This window comes from Lactuca serriola, chromosome 4 (assembly GCF_051521515.1).
Source record: "Lactuca serriola cultivar US96UC23 chromosome 4, Lser_US96UC23_V15, whole genome shotgun sequence".
Taxonomy (NCBI): domain Eukaryota; kingdom Viridiplantae; phylum Streptophyta; class Magnoliopsida; order Asterales; family Asteraceae; genus Lactuca; species Lactuca serriola.
The window spans coordinates 393,696,391-393,717,074 of NC_136411.1; the positions used below are offsets into that span (position 1 = coordinate 393,696,391).

A 20,684-nucleotide genomic window follows, 5' to 3' on the forward strand; every position below is an offset into this window, starting at 1 on the left:
TTTTACAACGTGCAAAGTGCTTTATCATTTAGAAGATATTCTAAAAATATATTTTGAAGTAATTATGATATTAAAAAAAAACTTATACTGGTTTACAATGCTTAATTTCCCTATGTGAGGTTACACTAATGTCCCACAAGGGTCTAATTAGTTTACAACAATGTAACCAGGGGCAAACCTGTCATAGGTACCGAGGGGTCCTGCGTTGGTGATTTGTTATCATTAATGTTATTTAAGTGTAATAGGATTACTTTGCTGACAAAAAGTGATCTTGATAAATGTTAAACAAGTAAGGAATGTGTGGAGTACACACTTGTTTAAGTTTGATCAAGTTTCAAAGTACATTGTCATTTAGGGGCGAAGCCCCTCAACTGACAGGGGTCCGGGGGCAGCGCCCCTGGGAGCGAGGTCCAAGGGGCATAGCCCCTGGCTGGGTTCGAGCTAATTGACCATTGGTTTGACCCTTATCCAAATATCCATTTTTACGTCAGTTTTTATGGTTTTTTGACAGCTTAAAACTGTCATATGACAGTTTTCAGACAGAGATCTTAAAGTTGGTTTTGTTCTCATTTATGGTACATACAAAAACATCATCAAACACTCTCTATTCTTGTCTCTCTGAGTCTTATCCAATTGAGGATTTGGGAGTACCACCCAAATACTTCAATTTGAAAGTGATAATCATGATTCTTAGAATTTCCAAGCCTTTCTATACCCAAATTTTTAACAAAAATCAAAGTATTATGTGATCATGGCAAGTGTTGATTATGTGAAGGATATGACAAGCAACTTTGACAAATTGAACAAGATTGAAGGGCAAGATTTTCGTAGATGGCAGAAGAAGATGCACTTTCTCCTGATCACTCTGAAAGTTGTGTATGTTTTGAGTACACCCATGACAGTCTTACCAGAATCTGTTGAAGATGAACCTTTGGAGGCAACAATAAGGAGATCAAAGTGGGAAAATGATGATTACATATGTCGTGGTCATATTTTCAATGGTATGTCTAACTCTCTTTTTGATATCTATCAAAATTTCAAATCTGCAAAAGAACTGTAGGATTCTCTTGAATCTAAATACATAGTTGAAGATGCTTTTAGCAAGAAGTTTCTTGTCAGTAACTTTATAGGTTACAAGATGATTGGCTCTAGGCCTTTTATGGAACAATTCTATGAACTGTTAAGAATCTTGGGACATTTTGCTCAACACAATCTGAAAATGGATGAAGCCATTTATGTGGTTGTGATCATTAACAAACTGCCCCCTTCCTGGAAAGATTTTAAACATAATCTGAAACATAACAAAGAGAAATTAACTTTGACTAATGTTGGAAGCCATTTACGGATTTGTAACGACCCAAAAATCACACTAAAAATTTCCTTTAAAACATTACTTAAACCATATTATAAGTCATAACGTAAGTTCAGAGTATCAATTAAAAACATGTTCTTATTATCAGAGTAAAACATCCTAGGCTGACTAATTATGGTGTGTGCCATGCGATCATCCCGATCTCTTCCCTCAGCTACCGGAAGTACCTGAAACCAAAACTGAAAACTATAAGCACGAAGCTTAGTGAGTTCCCCAACTTACCACATACCCTGCGTAACCACATGCTGCATATACTGGGCCACGCCCGCTACTTCGGGCCTCGCCCACTACCTCGGGCCTCACCTGCTACAACGGCCCCACCGCTCCAGGCCCCGCCTGACTTCGAGCCCCACTCGGATACATATATGTTTCTCTTAGGCCCCGCTTGTCTCTGGGCCCCGCCCGCTAACATATACTAACACATAAACATACCATAACACATAACTAGACATATACTACTGAATCCTGATCTAAGGCCCCACCTATCTTGGGCCTCGCCCTTATCCTGCTACTAATGAGTCATGGAACCCCATCCACACTCCTTCTGATAGTGAGATACAGGCCCAGCCTACACTCACTCCTTTCCTAACTTGGGCCTCGCCCCTGCTCTGCTGCTAATGATATATGGAACACCGTCCATACTCTGCTATTGGTGAGATACGGGACCTCAACCACAATCACCTCCTTACCAGGCACATACATGTACCACACAGACAACAAGTATAAACTATCGTTTAAACCATTCCTTGGGCACCCACCCGCTATCATTGGACCTTGGTCTTGATTACTATACTAGCATACTGTGCCTAGGGCTAACCCCGGGTCTTCCTACTCATAACTGTTAGATTAGTATCTAAGTCCATAACTATTTTGGTATGTACTTGACCCGATGTTGCATGGTCCTTTTGGGTTGCCTTCACCAAAGCAACTTGATAGGATGAATTATGGAGAGAGAGGATTAATTATGATTTATTAATATATTATGAGAATAATATATTAAAGGAGAAATCATATTGTTTAATCAATATTAGTCAAGAATTAATAAGAATTAAGTTTGTGGCTAAAAGACATTAATTAAACTTAAGGGACTAGAACTGTCAATTGTGTGATAGTTGAATATTGGGCTAATGGACTCCATGTTAGAGGGGTGGACGAATTCTATGGGGAAACCCATTAGAAATCGTCCTAGGCCTTTAAGGAAGGAGTCCATGGGTTGCTTAGGGCCTAAGCATCCAAATTAGGGTTTGCTTGTTAGATAACCCTAATAGCCTCACTATTTAAAGGACCCTTGAGACTCAAAAACGTGGTGAACTTATTCCTTAGGGTTTCCACACGTTTTTGGGCAGCCTCCTCTCTCCTTGATCTTCATCCTCTTGCTCTTGGTGTTTGTGAGCCATTAGAGGAGTGACATTTGTGACTCTAAGCTTTCTAAAGTCATTACAAGGAGGATTTGAAATTGTTATTACTACATAACAATCAAGGTAAGATCTAAAAACCCTTTCACAAGTTAATATGAATAATTGTATGCTAGATCTAGGGTTTAAAGTCTTGGATGAATTGCATGTACAATAGAGAAACATAGATCCAAGCATTAGGGTTTGCATGAGCACATAAGATGTTCTTATGGCTAAAACCCATCAGTGGTATCAGAGCCTAGATTGATTTCTATTGTATTGATTCCTTGGTTATTTGTTTAAGCTTAAAAAATCGATTTTTTGGTCCCCTGTATGATGAACTCGGCGAGTTCCAATGTGGACTCGGCAAGTAGCTCCAACTCGGCGAGTCCATAAAGGAACTCGGCGAGTTCGAGCGTCAGAAGGAGGCAATTTTGGGATTTCTTGCTGTTTTACTCATGGATACTTGCCTTAACTGTTTTGGGTCATTAAAATCCGATTTTAAACATATTTTTTAGTATATCCTTGATTAAACAAAAGATAATTACCAATTGATTAGATAATAACTTCCTTATATGATTAAAGTTTGATTATTTGTATTAATTGGGTAACTTATCTTGCAAGAAATTGATTTTAGGTCAAATTTAGATAATCATTAAATTAATTGTTTAATTTAAAGTATTTTCTATTTGATCCTTTGTGTTCTGAAAAGTTTCAAACTTTCCCTCAAGTCTTGGAATTTAAATTTTTGATTAAAAGGTTTGATTTTGAAATATTTAAATTCTAAACCCTAATGTTTTGAAATGTTTCAAAACTTGCCCTCAAGTTTTGGAATTAAAAGTTGATTAAAAGTTTAATTTAGAAATGTTAAATTCTAAAACCCTAGTATTGTTTTGAAAAGTTCAATTCACACCCTTATGGTTTTATTTATTAATTAAAGTGTATAATTAAAAGAGATTTAATAAATCCATAAAATCTTGGTTTACAATTTAATAAAATTAAAAGTATAATTATTAAATTTGACCACCTAGTATTTTAAAAGTGTAAAATACACCCTATACTATATATAACATTAAAAGTCTAGTATTATATATGTATGAGTAAACAGTCAGTCTTACCGTTAGTAGGCCTCATTTACGAAGCTGGTCTATAAGGGGTGTTTAAGGAAATTGCCTATAAAATGGCGATTGAATGGGTATCCAGTCTTACCCACCGCACTCTTGACTAGTGGAGGGTCATTAGCCGAGCGGGTAGGATAGGACAGAAACCTTCCATTATAAGTATAATGAAGTACAAAAGTAACTAAATGCTTTCATAAAATTCCCAATCTTAGTTACTTTAGGCAAAAGTGAATTGATGCAATTCCATGAAATTACACTTTGTGCCCTTGCGAAGACGTTAGTGTAGCGTGTGTGGTTAACCGCACACTAAATGGTTCTAAGCAAAGGTAGCAAAGGGTGACTCAATGTTTGTCATAGTTCGGTGGAGCGTGTGTGGTTAACCAGCACATCGAATAGATGACTGTAACATGTGGGGGCACCATGTAAGTTTGCATGGTTATTCACACCTGTTTTGTGATCCTCGGCATCCCAGTCACAAATCGAGGGGCATATCGAGATTTAAACATGCCATTGAAAAGTTCAATGAATCTCAAAGGATCTAAGAGTTTTCATAGATTTAAAACTTAAATTTGTTTTTTTGTTTTTCATGGTGGAAATTGGTAAATCATCATTTACCTACCTTCAAATATTCTGCAACTAGATTACGGAATCCCTTTTCTAGGTTGTAGCGTATTGTGTTGGGTCCTAGCCTTAATATCTCATTTGGTTGATTTATTAAGGACTCAATCAATCAACTAACTTGAATTTGTTCTCTCCCGTTTTGTAGATGTCAAAGTATGACAATTATGGTCTTCCCAAATCCCGTGGAACAAGCTTTCCACATGAAGATGATATTCCACGATTCGATCGAGGAACAAGAGATCATGCTTCACTTCCTCCACCTCCTCTAATTATTCTCCCTAACCCACAAGTTCTAAGGTTTGAAAAGTTCAAGCTCACTCAAGCCCTGTTGGATTAGTGTCTAAGTCCATAACTATTTTGGTATGTACTTGACCCGATTATGAACATGGTCCTTTTGGGTTGCCTTCACCGTAGCAATATGTAGGATGATTTAAGGAGAGAAAGGTTTAAATATGATTTATTAATATATTATGAGAATAATATATTAAAGGAGAAATCATATTGTTTAATTAATATTAGTCAAGAGTTAATTGATAATTAATTTTGTGGCTAAAAGAGATTAATTAAATTTAGGGGACTGGACTGCAATTATTGGATAATTGAGTTATTGGGCTAAGGAATGCTAAAGGAATAAGGGGTGAACGAAATTATGATGGAAGCCCATCATATTTTCGTCCATGGCCTTATCCAGAAGGTTCCATGGGCTGCTTAGAGTTTAAGTTGTCCATTAGGGTTTTGACTGAAACCCTAGCAGCCCACACAAGTATATAAAGGACCCCTTAGGCCCCAAAAACGGGTGGAACTGATTCTCTAGGGTTTCTAGTTGTTTTTGGGCAGCCTCCTTTCTTCTCCTCTTCATCCAAGTTGTATATGGTGTTTATGACTCCATTAGAGGTGCAGCACTTGAGGCACTAAGCTTTTGAAGCCAATCCAAGCAAGGAATTGATTGTTATTGCTATATAACAATCAAAGGTAATTCTATATACCCTAATTCAGTTTATAATATGTTAGAGTTTAGTAGTCTTGGATTCAAAGCATGTACAATAGAGAAACCTAGATCCAAGCATTAGGGTTTGTATGAGCACATAGGATTGTTTCTTATGCATAAAACCCATCACTTTTGGCAAGTAAACATGAAGAAGGAAAGTCGGTGTGTGCACACGTCCTAGAGATGAAGTCACACATTGATAAGTTAAGAATTTTAGGATCCGTTGTTTGTGAGGAGCTGGCTGTTGATTGGGTTCTTCAGTCACTTCCAAACTCGTATAGTGAGTTCTTAAGAGAGTATTATATGATGAACCACGATGTGACCCTTATAAATCTCACCTACATGCTTATTGCTGCTGAATCAGCGATGGTTTGGCGCACTAGAAAAACAAAGTTGATTGGTAAATTTGCCTTCCAGACCTCTATGGATATAGGCAATGTCAACGAAAGGCATGTCATGATCGAAAAGTTTGATCATAAGAGAAAGGAAAAGTCTGAAGTAGTTCCATGTGTTGTTCCAAGAGAGTCAATTTGCTTTTATTTCCAAGAGAAGGGGCATTGGAGACGAAGCTGCCCTATTTACCTAAGAGATCTAAGAGATGGGAGAGTCAAAACGTATGGCTCTGCTTTAGGTAAAATCCATTAACTAACTCTTTTAAGTTCCTACTCTAGATTCTTAATACATGATGTGATAAGATTACATTTCGATGTCTTGTAGGATCGAAGAAAAGAAAGGAAGCTTAAGGGAAGAAGTGAGCGGAATCTAATCGTGAAGAAATGGATTACGATCGCATTATTTGAAGATTAGAATATGTCACACCCCAAAACCGGAACGGCGGAAACGTTCTGGGGTGGATGACGTCATGTCAAGTATCACAACATATGTAGTATAGTAATCAAAGTACAACAACCATTGCATTAATAGTAATAGTTTTACATTGGTTTACATCAAATAGAAACATCAAAGTATAACAGAAACTAGTATAGATGCAGCTTGGCACTAAACGGTCTTCGCCAAAAGCGCCTGAGATGTACCTGTCTAATGCTGACCTGAGAATACAAGTTATTTGAAAGCGAGTATCAGCATTTTTACAAATGCTGGTGAGTTCATAAGTATTTAGTGTCATTTTATTCAAATAACTTTATAAAAGTGGTAATTTTAGAGTCTACAGTGTATTAGAGTCCTTTCCAGAAAATCCTATATTTTCTTAATTAAAAGCAGTCTTCTACCAAGACTTGACCGAGTTATGTTTGTAAAAGTGATTTTTCCCTTAAACACTATCATTATCAAAATACGGTATTTGATTTTAAAGAAAGTAGGAGAATATCAGGGAAAATAACATATGCCTCAGCAGTGAGGACTGCTGACTAACGCGAAAGAGATCATAGACTCCAGGAGAGTATCAACTGAACGACACGCCTGGCTCAGTTTAACAAAAGGAGACACAAACCTCGGATGGTGTCAAATGAATGACACGTCTAGTAAGGTTTAAAAACAGAGAGACACAGACCCCAGACAGGATCAAATGAATGATACGTCTAGCAAGGTCTAAAACAAAGAGACACAAACCCCAGACATGATCAAATGAATGAAACGTCTAGTAAGGTCTAAAACAGTGGATACAGACCCCAGACAGGATCAAATGAATGAAACGTCTAGTAAGGTCTAAAAACAAAGAGACACAGACCCCAGACAGGATCAAATGAATGACACGTCTAGTAAGGTCTAAAACAGTGAATACAGACCCCAGACAGGATCAAATGAATGACACGTCTAGAAAGGTCTAAAACAGTGTAATTCCAAGAGTGTGTTTCCAGCATACAGTGTTAAATACCGTTACCTTAAGACCATGAATTATAAGGTAACATGGAGATACTCATAACCATACTAATCGACACTAGAGTACTTGACGCCCTACAAGCGTCGGTGTAAGTATGACATTTGTCACCCCTTGGCTTGGTAAGCCATGGACTGTAGCTAGCAGTCAGGGTGCGGGGGTGTCAATCCCGTATAGATCTATACACACAATGTCCGCTCTCCCTACAAGAGACTCTGGTTACCAACTAGACAACGGAGAAGGCCGCGTCCTGAAGATGTATCCCAAACAGTGAATTCTAATGAAAGTGCTGGACTAGTAGTAGAGACTCATAACTGAACTGACCGATGTAAAACCCATATGTCTATACATGTATACATGATATATAATTAATGATCAAACGACTTTCGGATGGATCTCCAATCCCACCAGACCACATCTCAACGAAGAAAAGGAAACAGGGCGAACTAGCCTTCCTAAGTCCTTTAATCATTATTTATATAACTATACAAGTACAGGCATACATTTAACTAAGTGGAAGCGTTAACAAGTATAAGTGAAGTAGGAGCGTTAACAAGTAAAAGTGAAGTAGAAGCGTATCGTGAAGTATAAGCGTATCGTGAAGTAGGAGCGTATCGTGAAGTATAAGCGTATCGTGAAGTAGGAGCATATCGTAAAGTAGGAGCGTATCATGAAGTAGGAGCGTATCATGAAGTATAAGCGTATCGTGAAGTAGGAGCGTATCGTGAAGTATAAGCGTATCGTGAAGTAGGAGTGTTTCACTAAGTAGAAGTGTTTCACAAAGTAAAAGCGTATCACGAAGTGGGAGCATTAACTAAGTATAAGTGAAGCAGTAGTATCTTAACCAAGTAGGAGTATAAAAACATGGGATAAAACTTTGATGAAAAACTTGGGAAAACCTTTATTCTTGAGAAAGTTACGTCTTGGTATTCTTTTGTAAAATAAGTTTTAAATGAAACTTTAATAAAACATTTTAAGTATAGAAAACCTTTGTTTATAATGCTACTGTAACGGAATTTGAAATAAAACATGCAACGCGAGAAACAATTTGAGAAGAGCTTTGAACAAGTGAAAACATTTTAGGAAAACCATTTACAGTATCATTCTTGGTAAAACAGTTGACAGTGTAACAAATCCTTGTGCATGCGGGTTATCAATCACATGTGATTGATATGATAACTGGCATGTTTAACTTGTATTCCCCCCCCCCCCCCCCCCCCCATAAAACATGTAAAAACAGTTAAAAATGTTCATTAAGGGGTATGGACTCACCTGATATATATATATATATATATATATATATATATATATATATATATATATATATAATGCCCCGTTTATTTAAATAAATTAATAAATATAATTCCCGGACTAATTTGTGAAGAATTTTGATAGTGGGGGGCTTTTTAGTAAATTACGGAGTTGATTTGAGAAGAATATGAGAAGCGGGGGTATGTTTGGTAATTATCAGGACTTATTATGAAAGGGAATTATGGAATCAGGGGCAAAAAGGATAAATATTGGATCTAATTTGAAAAGATCCCATGGGGAGGGACCAAGATTGTAATTATGGAAAAGTTGTTAAATGATTGGGGTATATAGAGTCGATGGCTTCTTAGTCCAAACCCTAAGCCTAACAAAAACTCATCAATCGTCACCCTCCTAAGGACACCTCCAGCCGCCTCCTCTTTTCTTCATTGTTTCCGATCAGACGAGTCGCCATCGAAGCGTCACCGCCACCGTGACGGCGGGACTCCATAGCCGTGAACCGCTGCTGCCGGAGACCGACGACGATAGGGACCACCGGCATCCACTCTTTAGTTCGACAGCCACCTTCGTCCATTGCTGCTGCTGCCGTTCGCCAGCCGAGACCGCTAACCCTAGCCGCCACCCTCGTTAACGGAGACTATTGAAGAAGATAAGTTGCTGCCGCCATCTTGCGCCAACGCCGCTTCAACAGCTGTTCCTTTCCGTTGTCAACCTCCGTCTACCCATGCCACCAAGTGGGTGGTTCGTTCAAATTAACTTGCGATGTTGTTGCTGATTATGTTGTTGTGTGTGTGCGAGATATTCTAGCCTGAGATCGAGAGAAAAACCCACCATGGTGGCCGACATATAAAATGATTGTCAAACTATATTTTAATTAAATGTTTGGAATGGTTTATTTACTTTCAAAATTTTGAAACTTCTATATGGAATTTAGGGTTGTTACAATTGGCATTAAGTTTTACTTATTTCACCTCTTTATATTATAGTATCTTGTTGTAGAGGTGGCAAAATGGTGATTGGTGTTCAGCCTGGAATAGTCACATGTGGTGATACTATTGTCCTACTTGCGGCTTTGACTTGAATGTTAGCCAGGTGGTGCTCTCGGATAGGAGGGATAGGTGGAAGTGAGAGTTGGAGACATGTGGAGATTTCAGTTTGTTGTTTTCGTTTCATATCATAATCAAGAATCTCATGTGTTTGTTGTACTTAAACTCGAGTTCAATAGCTCAAATATAGGTTGGTTCATGCAAACACATTGGCTTTGTAAGTTGTACTCTTCAAAATCGATACTAGAATGTGATTGGTACTGAAGTATTGGTACCGATATTAGAACGGAACTAATGCCATATAATACCCATCGATACTGTATTATGTTCCTACAGTTTCCATCTTTTGGTTTCGATACTTTTATGTTCGGTATTAAGGATGAGGATAGATAGGTACTCGCCTCATTTCTTCGAAACTGGAACAGACGGTTCATGTGAAGTTAGAACCAGAATCGGCGGTTTTTGTGAATTTAGAACTGGAACAAAAAACATGTCTAGGCATTTCTTAAATTTTTGGAACTAGTCCCAGAACCGATAGTTCCGGAGACTGGGTAACTCGGTTACGTCTTTTTTTTAGTTTCGTTAATACAAAATAATTCTTAGCCATTGAAACAAAAGTAAATACTATAACTAGTTTATTATGATACAAGTTACAAACAACAAAAAAATAATCTTTTTAAAAGATAATCTAAGTTGCTAAATATAAGTCATAAACCAAATTTCATATTCTTACCATCAACCTGTTAATGTTATTTAACATCAGATATTTACAAAAAATATTACCATTATGTATATTCAAAAGATAGTCCAAACAGATAGTCCAAGACTCAATCAGATAGTCCAAACAGATGTCTTAGTCATCATCGTGATTACAAAAGATATTCACATTCACATGAGACCATTTGTTTTGAAGAAAAAAAACGTTGTAAATATGACTTATTGACATGTTATCTCCAAGACTCAATCAGATAGTCCAAATAGATGTCTTAGTCATCAACGTGATTACGACTAATTAGTTTAAGTATTATGTTATTTTTAAATTTTAATATTTTAGAACCGGTTCCAACAGTTACCCAACGGGTAACGATTTCTAACAAATGTAAACCAGAACTTGTCCTTGGTGGTTCCCACTTTTAGGAATCGGAACTGAAACCAATAACCTCGTTTCTGGTTCCAAAATCAATGGTTTTGAGACGATTCTAATTCCAAATGCGAGTTCCTGCTATCCGTGCTCACCCCTATTTGGTAACGGTTCGGTCTAATTTTTGTATGGATCTCATTCCTAGTCATTTATGTGAATATCTCAAAAAAAAATTAATTAGAAAAATTAAAATAAAAGGCCAAAACAATTTTTTTAACATATACTTGGCAAATTTTAACTAATGGTTTTTAAAATGAGGAACAAAACATGGAACAAAACCTATCAATAAGGACACTTCTTGGCAACAGGTGCCTATAAAGACCGAATTTGACAAAGTAGACAAACAATAAGGATCAAAATCGATATAAATCTTAAAAATTAGTGTAAATTTTCCAAAAATATTTAAATTTTAGACTAAACACAGACACAATGACATAACACAGGGACTATTTCTGTAAGGAACTTACAAAAATCTACTCTAATAAATGAAGGTTTTTTTGCCACATGTCCTCTTCTCCTTCATTTGAACACATGACATTTTCTAAAATTTTTAAATTTTTTATTTTCCACTTGTCATTTTATTGTATTTTTCATTTTGTTAAATTAAAATTCCACATTTAATATGTAAGGTATTTATTAAAAAGGGTTTATATATGTAATGTATTCAATACATTAAAGCCTCATTAATTTTAATAATTCAAAAAAATTCTCATTTTTCTTATAAATTCAAACTTTTCAAATTGTTAAAATTTTATATATTTTTTTTAAATAAATCCATGTAATACATGGGTGTCACACCTAGTTTAGTATAATAAGAAGAGAAAAGTAAAATTTATTATTTTTATTTGTGTTCGCTCATCTTTTTATGAGAGAACCACAATTAGAGTTTTTTTCTTGGAGGCTTATGAGTTCTTCATGAAAATTTGTTCCCTGTAACAAGTATTATCCTACATAAAACTCATAACATTTGGAGGTCCTTTGGTGACCTGTTATAAGTAATTTTTATAGTTTATAATTTTGTTGTTTAAATGAGTCTTATATCAAAATTTTAAGCAATATATAGTGATTAAGTTGTCATTACGACCAATCGTTACAATTATCTCCTCCTTTTATATTTTATACATGTTGTCAAAGAGTTGAACAATGGTTTTTTTCGAAAAGGAAAGATATTGAATAATGAAAATAGATAATCGCGTGTAATTGCAACAAACACCCCCATCTGCGCGTACCTTTCACCTTCTAACATCTTTATAGAAATGTATGCTTCGGATCTTTTTCTTTTTTGTGAGAGGGGTTCTCACCGAAAGCTCCTCTTGCGAGTCTCTAAATGTAGTTATCTTTGTATGTATATATTTATTAGGTGAGTAACGATCATTGCATGAGCTATTTATTTTTTAATTAATCTATAATCAATTCTATTATGCGAAGAAATTCCCCCAAAATTGTTGTTACACTGTTCGATTAATTTTGTTCATTTTGGTCTTCGCTTCAAAATCACTGGGGTTTTAGACAAGGGTAGCGATTTTGTTGAAATTAGTTTAATTTTGACGTTAATTTGTGTTAAATTAATGAAATTGCACGCAAATGCGAGTTTTTTTAGGCTGTTTAGCTAATTTTGATGGGGATTTTTTAGGTGTGGTTAAAATAAAAACGGAAGGTCTAGGCTTGGCTAGGGTTTTTCTGTTACCAATTTTGGTATTTATGGTTCAGATAGATCATATCTTGCGTTTATTGTTTGTTCAAAGCACAAACTGTTTATGCTGTTTGATAATGTACTGATTTTTGGAAACCAGAATATAAAATTTTAAAACTTTTTTAATATGTTAGAAGGGAGAGCCACTGTATTTTTTTTTTTTTCAATATTTGTTAAGACATTGAAAGAGTCGTTAGCATTTCTAGCTTTGACTATTTAAATGATGATATGTTGACTTGAATTCACTATCTGAAACTTTTAATATATGTGAATTACTGTTCATTTGATATTCCTAAATAAGATTGTAAACCCTAATCTTCTTCTTTATGTCGAACAGATTTAGAGCTTTGTTCTTCTACTAGGCTAAAGGTTATAAAGAAATGGTATTTCTTCCATCATACCATTTTTTGTATATTCACTTGTTCTTATATGTTCTTTTCAACCTTATTTATTTATTTTTTTTTTTTGTGATTTTACTTTTACAGGATGATCATGTTTCTAGTGAGGAGAATGAGAATTTTGATTGGAATACTGATGATGATCTTGAAATAGAGAATTACTCATCCTCTTGTTCAACTTTAGTAACTACTACTAGGAATACTCAAGCTATTATTAGCAATGGGGAGGTATTTTCCTATGCTAATTATAGATTTATTTGCCTTATACTTTCTTGTTTTTATAACTTTTGTTATTAAATTCTTTCCTTTTTGTCTCAAGGCGAGCACATCAGCAGCAGCTCCTTCAAACTCCAATCTTGTTGACCAGTTCCTAGGAATGGGCTTCTCTGAAAAACAGATTACAAAAGCAATTAAAGAAAATGGTATATAATATTAGATTATTCATTTAATATCGTGCTTAACAGGTAAAACATGTTTTACAACTCTGTTTTTACATATACTTAGGGGAAGATAACGCAGAGTCCATACTGGAAACTCTACTTACATACTCAGTAAGTGAAATTTTTTGTTTTTTTTTTTATATAGTTATTGTGTATTTTGGCTACTAACATTTTGTTAATGTTTTTCACGTTCTTAAAAAGTCTCCGGAAGGAAACATGACATGTGATAGCGATTCTCATCAGCAACAACAATGTGTAAATAATGATGATTTTTCTTCTGACTATGATGAAACTGTTCCTGATGATTTATCTGAGTTTGACAGCTGGTCGGATGATGAAATACCTGTGAGTATTTGCTTGAATACTAACACAAATCTTTCTTTAATGCTTCTTCCTGTTTTTTTTTACTTTATTTTAACTATGAATGCATTACTCATTGTGATCTTGATGAGAAATAGAAATCAATAGATAATGAAACTAAAGAGAAACAGGAAGAATCAGAGAAGAAGAAGATGATATCATTAAATCTAATATTCTAATGAAATGATTTACAAACTATATTGAATGAAGCAAGAACCTCAAACAATCCCAGGGAATCTCCCTCTCTCACTAGCTAAATGCTAAGAGCCAAGAACATTGAACAATACTTAATCGACATCCCCAAAATGAAATTACTCTTCCCTCTTTATTCTACTCTCTCTCTCTCTCTCTCTCTCTCTCTCTCTCTCTCTCTCCCTAACTGACTTTCTAGCCACTTTCCATTTTTGCCCTTCTGCCCTTTCTAGAATGCACATGTAATATTCCTAGTTTATTTATATCAAGGCCCAACCATTCTGAATCTGTATCATTACTCCCTCCTTCAAACAAAGTCTTGTCCTCAAGACTTGCTTCAGGACTTTGACAACTAATAGCCCATCCATCTGCCAGTGTGTTGTCTCCTACTGTACCTCCTTTCCACCTAATTAACCATAGATGTAGTTGGTCCAGGTAATGCTTAACCATCTGAATAGTCGACACTTCTGCTCTTTTGGTATTTGCAATTGTACTTCCTGTCCACGGAATGATCCATTGATCTACCGTAAGTGACCTCAATCCGTCATCACGGCTGTGCCATTCTTCCCTCCTTGCTTGTACCCAAACCCTATTCTCTACATGTTGAACTACCATTGAAGTGTTCCGATTATACCCAATTTCATATGTAAACTTTTCGGTGGACTGATTGAAAGTAGAATCAGTCCCATGTTTTGTCCACATAATCCAATTAGAACACCAACGGAATAGATCCAGCAAATGACAGATCACTTCCCAAACAAGATTTTTGGTAATTAACTCAGCCGTATACCTAGATGGTAGCTCCTGCATATGGCTTGAACATAAACTGACTTCTGTATCCCAATTGTGGATTACTTTTCCAAAAGATGTGAGCCATTCCATTCCCACAATCAAGTCGGTGTTACCATACTTAGAAACTAATGACTTCACTTCAATTGAACAACATCCTAATTGAATGATTAACTCCACACATAACTCAGTCACAAACACCAAGTGATTATCACTCAGTCCTGATTGAGAATTAGCAACAACTCCAAATAACTCCAAAATTTGACACGGTCCCACAAAAACGTTCTTTGACAATTGATCAATTGGTACCTGATTAGCATCCCACGCATAGTGATTGCAGTCTTCTTTGCATTTATGACATTTGGGAGACAAACCGACTTGAGAACCACCATTTAAACTTAGGTCCTTCTTTCGTTCCTTCCATTCCGTGCGACTCGACAATCTAACTCTCCGATCCCGTTGAAACACGTAAGGCATTGCCGGCGTTGGGGACGGTAATGGCAGTTGATTAGGATAAACGTCGTTATTTTCATTCCAATTAACGAAGCGTTGATCAGAGACCTTATTAACTAGTGGGCTTATATTTTGTTTGCTCGTTAAAACGAAGTCCATCTTTCCATTCAACAATTGTGAGCCCCATGAATCAATTGCAGCCCAATTGTCATTTTTAATCCCATTGTAAGGGTAACCTAGATAACCCCATTTTAAACGGTTGTTAAACGGACCTGCTTTCTCCCATGTGCTCCGTTGATACTCTATCAGCCTCTTGACATGGAAATTCGTTGCACGCTGCTCTTCTATCACCGATTTTTCTCCTCTTTGAACTTCCCCACCGGAATTCTCCCCGTCATTGAGGATTAAGCTCAAAAACTTGTTTGGTTTTTCCTGTTTCAGACCTGCACCCTTGACACTAGTCTCGAACCATGGAGGTGGAGATGGCGGTGGTGATGGTGGTATCAGAAATGGCGGTGGTGTTTTGGAATCCTGTTCCAACTCTGTGTCAAGGCCGTCATGAACGTCATCATCCAAATCCAAAGGAGATGTCGAATTCCACTCATGTTGCCTAGACCCTGTTACCCTTAATTGGAGACGACGAAGAAGAGAGTTAGGAGAACTACCATTAATCTCGAAGTGGAGATTCGTGTTCTGAATCTGCTCTTGGTAATCAATCTTCTTCACTGTTCCTGGCAAGCTCTCCACCACCTCTGATGATTTCAGGATAGAATTGTCATCCGATAAACACTCGGAACACTCGATCACCGGTTCAGGAGTGACTAGAATAGTATCAGAGCCATTGAACTCTGCTAATTTCTTATTCTTCACTGCCCATGGAAAACTCTCCACCTCTTCTGATATATTCGGAGTGGAATTGCCACCGGAGAAACACACAAAACCCTCACTCATAGGAACATGGGTGACCGGAGAAGTACATGAGGAATCTGAAATTTCAGAAGACGTATGCCTAAGAGCATCATCAACCACCGGTTTTAGTAACGTCACGATCGAATCTGGAAAACTGCTAATATCAGAGAAAAACTCAGGATCCTGTTGCTTTATCCAATCAAGCAGTACTTCACGAAACGCAACCTCTTCTGCCCGTTCTGAGGCCATAGAGGTAAGAGTGTTCGATCCGATCCAATTAAGTAAATCCAAATTGATTTCGGTTTTCAAAATATGGATCCGAATTGTCCAAAATAAATTCAAATCTGATCCGATCCAATCCAATTACAATTCGATTGGATCGGTTTTTATAATTTGGTTTTCAAAAGGCGTAACATTTAAAAGCGATATGTTTTCTCTATAATATTATCCAACTTTTATAGAGAAAGTAAAAACAAATTATTTTGCTGTAATTTATAATTTATAAACAACTACTAAGAGGATATATTATAATTTAATATTAACAGATAAAACACTTTTGAGAGAAAATGCATATTAATTTTTTTATTTGGTGAAACCTTTTGAACTTTTTTGAAAAAAAAAATAATTCATAAAACTAATAAATAGTTATAAATATATTAAAAATAAATAAATAATAAATTGTTATTCGATTTTTTTGGACTATTCGGTTCGTATTTTATAAACCAAAACCAATCCGAAATCCAAAATAATAATTCGGTTTTGGTAAAATCCAATCCAAAAATCCAAATATCCGAACCAAATAGTCCAATCCAAATTGTTCAATTGGATAATTTGGTTTTATCCAAATAGTGAACAGCCCTACATAGAGGTCCTGATTGAGGCCATAGATGTCCTGATTTCCCCCATGTCTTCGTGAATCCTTGCTATTTGCTTATCATGATGATCCAGACGCTGAGAGATAGATCTAGTTTCCATCACTGGTTGCACCATCGTTACTCAACTCCAGCAGGATCCGGCAGGTCGGACCAATGATGAGAAATAGAAATCAATAGATAATGAAACTAAAGAGAAACAGGAAGAATAAGAGAAGAAGAAGATGATATCATTAAATCTAATATTCTAATGAAATGATTTACAAACTATATTGAATGAAGCAAGAACCTCAAACAATCCCAGGGAATCTCCCTCTCTCACTAGCTAAATGCTAAGAGCCAAGAACATTCAACAATACTAATCGACATCCCCAAAATGAAATTACCTTTCCCTCTTTATTCTACTCTCTCACTCACCCTAACTGACATTCTAGCCACTTTCCATTTTTGCGCTTCTGCCCCTTTTAGAATACACATGTAATATTCCTAGTTTATTTATATCAAGGCCCAACCATTCTGAATCTGTATCAGATCTTAACAAAGTATTTGGGGTGCTACTTTAGCAGTGTTGATAGGAAAACAAAAGATGTGGTAAACACATATGGCCAATAAACAGTTGGGAAGGATATAATGTGATGATTTAGGATCAGTATTTCATGGCAGTGCAGAGTTTATTTATTTATTTATTTATTTATTATCCTTTGAAGTATTTGTTTATATTGTCAAATCTGTATGGAATTTGACATGTATATTGTGTAGGAGAATTACGAATTGTTGCCTAAACATGAGAAAGCATTGTTATCTTTGACAAGTATGGGATATACAGTAGAAGAGGCTTCAGCAGCCGTGGAGAGATGTGGTGTGTATTTGTTTTTGTTTTTTTTTTTTTTTATTATATGGCGTTAGGTCTTTACATTTTTTTAAAACTATTTTTTGTAGTGATTAAACCATTACGTTTATTCTCGTTTTTAACAAAAAAAAAAAAAAGCAAAGACATTTAGTTTTTCAAGTTGTATACGAATTTTGCAGGTCCTGATGCCTCGATTGGAGAAATAACTGATTTCATTTGTGCTGCTCAAATGGCAAAGACAGAAGCTGTATTTTATGAGGAAGAGGTAACGCTACTAAATACTCTCCTTGAAATTCATTTTTTTTTTAAATTAATAAATACATCACAAATTGTTCTTATAGCAAAAAAATAAATTATTAATCAACTTTCTGGTTATTACATATTGTTATTATTGATAAACATGCTTCAACTCTCTATCATATTTGTTTAACACATTATCCAATACTTACATTTTTTTATTTTTTCACTTTGCATCTTGCAATTCAGAAACCAAAAAAACTATTTACCTCAAATGGGAAACTCAAGAGAAAGAAATTCCACGAGCTCGAGGCACATAAAAGAAAAAAGCAAAAGGGCCCACTAACAGAAGAAGACGAAGTCATCCGCCTCCCAAACCCAATGATCGGGTTCGGGGTCCCATCCGGCTCAACCGCCATAACCCACCGCACCCTCCCCGATGCAGCCGTTGGCCCACCTTTCTTTTACTATGAAAACGTAGCATTAGCCCCAAAAGGCGTGTGGGACACAATCTCCCGTTTCCTATACGATGTCCAACCCGAATTTGTAGACTCACAGTATTTTTGTGCAACCGCTAGAAAACGAGGATACGTCCATAATCTCCCTATAAAAAATAGATTTCCGATTTTGCCCTTGCCACCTCGCACTATCCACGACGCGTTACCCATGACGAGAAGATGGTGGCCCGAGTGGGACCCACGGACGAAACTTAATTGTTTGCAAACGAGTTATGCGAGTTCGAGATTGACAGATAGGATCCGGAAGGCTCTAGAAAAGTGGGGGGAGAGTGAGAATGTTCCGGAAGATGTGAGGAAGTATGTTATGTATGAGTGTAGGAAGTGGAATTTGGTTTGGGTTGGGAAAAATAAGGTTGCGCCTTTGGAGCCGGATGAGGTGGAGATGTTGTTGGGGTTTCCTAGGAATCATACGAGAGGTGGTGGGATAAGTAGAACGGATAGATACAAGTCACTTGGGAACTCGTTTCAGGTCAGGCTTAAATGCAAGAAATAGCATTGTACTTTTGTTGATTTGTTTATGGGTTAATATCGTTAAAAACCTTATATATTGGGTTTTTTTTTTACCGGATTAAACCTCAACTTTATCTTTTTTTTCATTAAAAAGACATTGTATTTTATAATTTGTTCCTAAAAAACCCTAAAGTTTTTAATTTTTACGCTTTTTTTTTTTTTTTGAAAAACCCTCACATTTGACATTTTTATTTCAGAAAAAAAAACTGCTAAAAGGGCCAAATTGAAAAAAAAAAAAAAAACAGAAAAATGCAAGGTCTTTTTCAGAGAAAAATAAAATAAAGTTAGAGGTTTAATCCGAAAAAGAACCCAATATATAAGGTCTTTTATGATATCGAACTCTTTGTTCATTATAGCATCTTACTTTTTGTTTCTTGCTTATTATAAAATTGTACTTTAAAAAATCTAACCAGTTATAGCAAATGTCATATTGTCATCGAAATGCAAAGCAATTTTCACTAGTATAGTTGGGTAGATTTTTTCCACATGTAAAGTTGTAATAAGAAAAGAACTGAAAGTACAATGTTGTAATGTAAAAAAATGAAAGTAGGATGAGATACTACACTATAAAAATGGAATTACTTTGCTATTTCTAGTTTTGTTATTTTTTTACTTTGGTTAAAATGAAGAAACAAGGTACTTTAGAAAATTTGTTCAATATAAACATCTACCTGAATATAGAAATGTCATCTAAATACAAAGCAATTTTAACTGCAATAGTTGGGAAAAGATTTTTCCAATTGTAATGCTCCAATAAGAAAAAAAAATGAAAGTAATGATGCTGTAATGTTAAGAAATGAAATTTAGGATGCTATAATATTCAAAAATATGAAACTATGTTGGTACTTCTTGTTTTGTTATCTTTACTTGTTTAAATGCAAGAAATAGCATCCTACTTTTATTTTCATCTCATTATAACATTGTACTTCAAAAAATCTACCCGATTATACGAAAGTAGGTTGCTATTTCTTGTTTTATCATTTTTTTTAACATTCTCTTTTTTGGCAGGTTGACACAGTGGCATACCATCTCTCTGTACTAAAAGACATATTCCCAAACGGTATAAACATGCTCTCTCTCTTCTCTGGCATTGGTGGTGCTGAGGTGGCGCTCCACAGGCTCGGGATTCCTCTAAAAAATGTTGTGTCAGTTGAACTCTCGGAAGCCAACAGAGACATTGTGAGAAGCTGGTGGGAACAAACAAACCAAAAGGGCAATTTGGTCCATTTGGCAGATGTCCAACAATTGAATCCTGACAAACTTGAACAACTTATGAGACCTTTTGGTGGTTTTGATCTTGTGGTTGGTGGAAGTCCGTGTAATAATCTTGCAGGGAGTAATCGGGTGAGTAGAGATGGACTTGAAGGTGAACAATCCGCTCTGTTTTATGAATTTCCGCGTATTCTAGACTTAGTTAAGTGTATAATGAATGGGCAAAATGAAAATTAAGTCTCCTAAAGGGCCTAAAATGATTTGGTTTAATTTGTACCTAATTTGAATTCTTCGTGGCCCCTTTTTTGTTGTTTTTATTTTAGTGGACTTTTAGATCAAGACTCGGTAGTAATATTATAATATAAGATAAGATGTTTGATTAAATAAGTTAGGAAGCGGAGATTGTTCTCTGTGAATTTTTGGTAAATCAATGATTATAATGTATGCGGATTTTACGGTGCG

At 35.8% G+C, this 20,684-nt stretch overlaps 1 protein-coding gene across 1 annotated transcript; it reads left to right on the plus strand.

The window, feature by feature from the left end:
• The first annotated feature begins 12,019 nt into the window (after positions 1–12,019).
• Positions 12,020–20,684, plus strand: LOC145097886 (DNA (cytosine-5)-methyltransferase DRM2-like). Its single transcript, XM_079035546.1, has 10 exons — positions 12,020–12,149; positions 12,820–12,865; positions 12,968–13,108; positions 13,200–13,302; positions 13,385–13,431; positions 13,522–13,665; positions 17,655–17,754; positions 17,925–18,010; positions 18,232–18,969; positions 20,019–20,684. The coding sequence occupies exons 2-10, from the start codon at positions 12,863–12,865 to the stop codon at positions 20,457–20,459; spliced, it is 1,803 nt and encodes a 600-aa protein (XP_078891672.1). The 5' UTR covers positions 12,020–12,149; positions 12,820–12,862; the 3' UTR covers positions 20,460–20,684.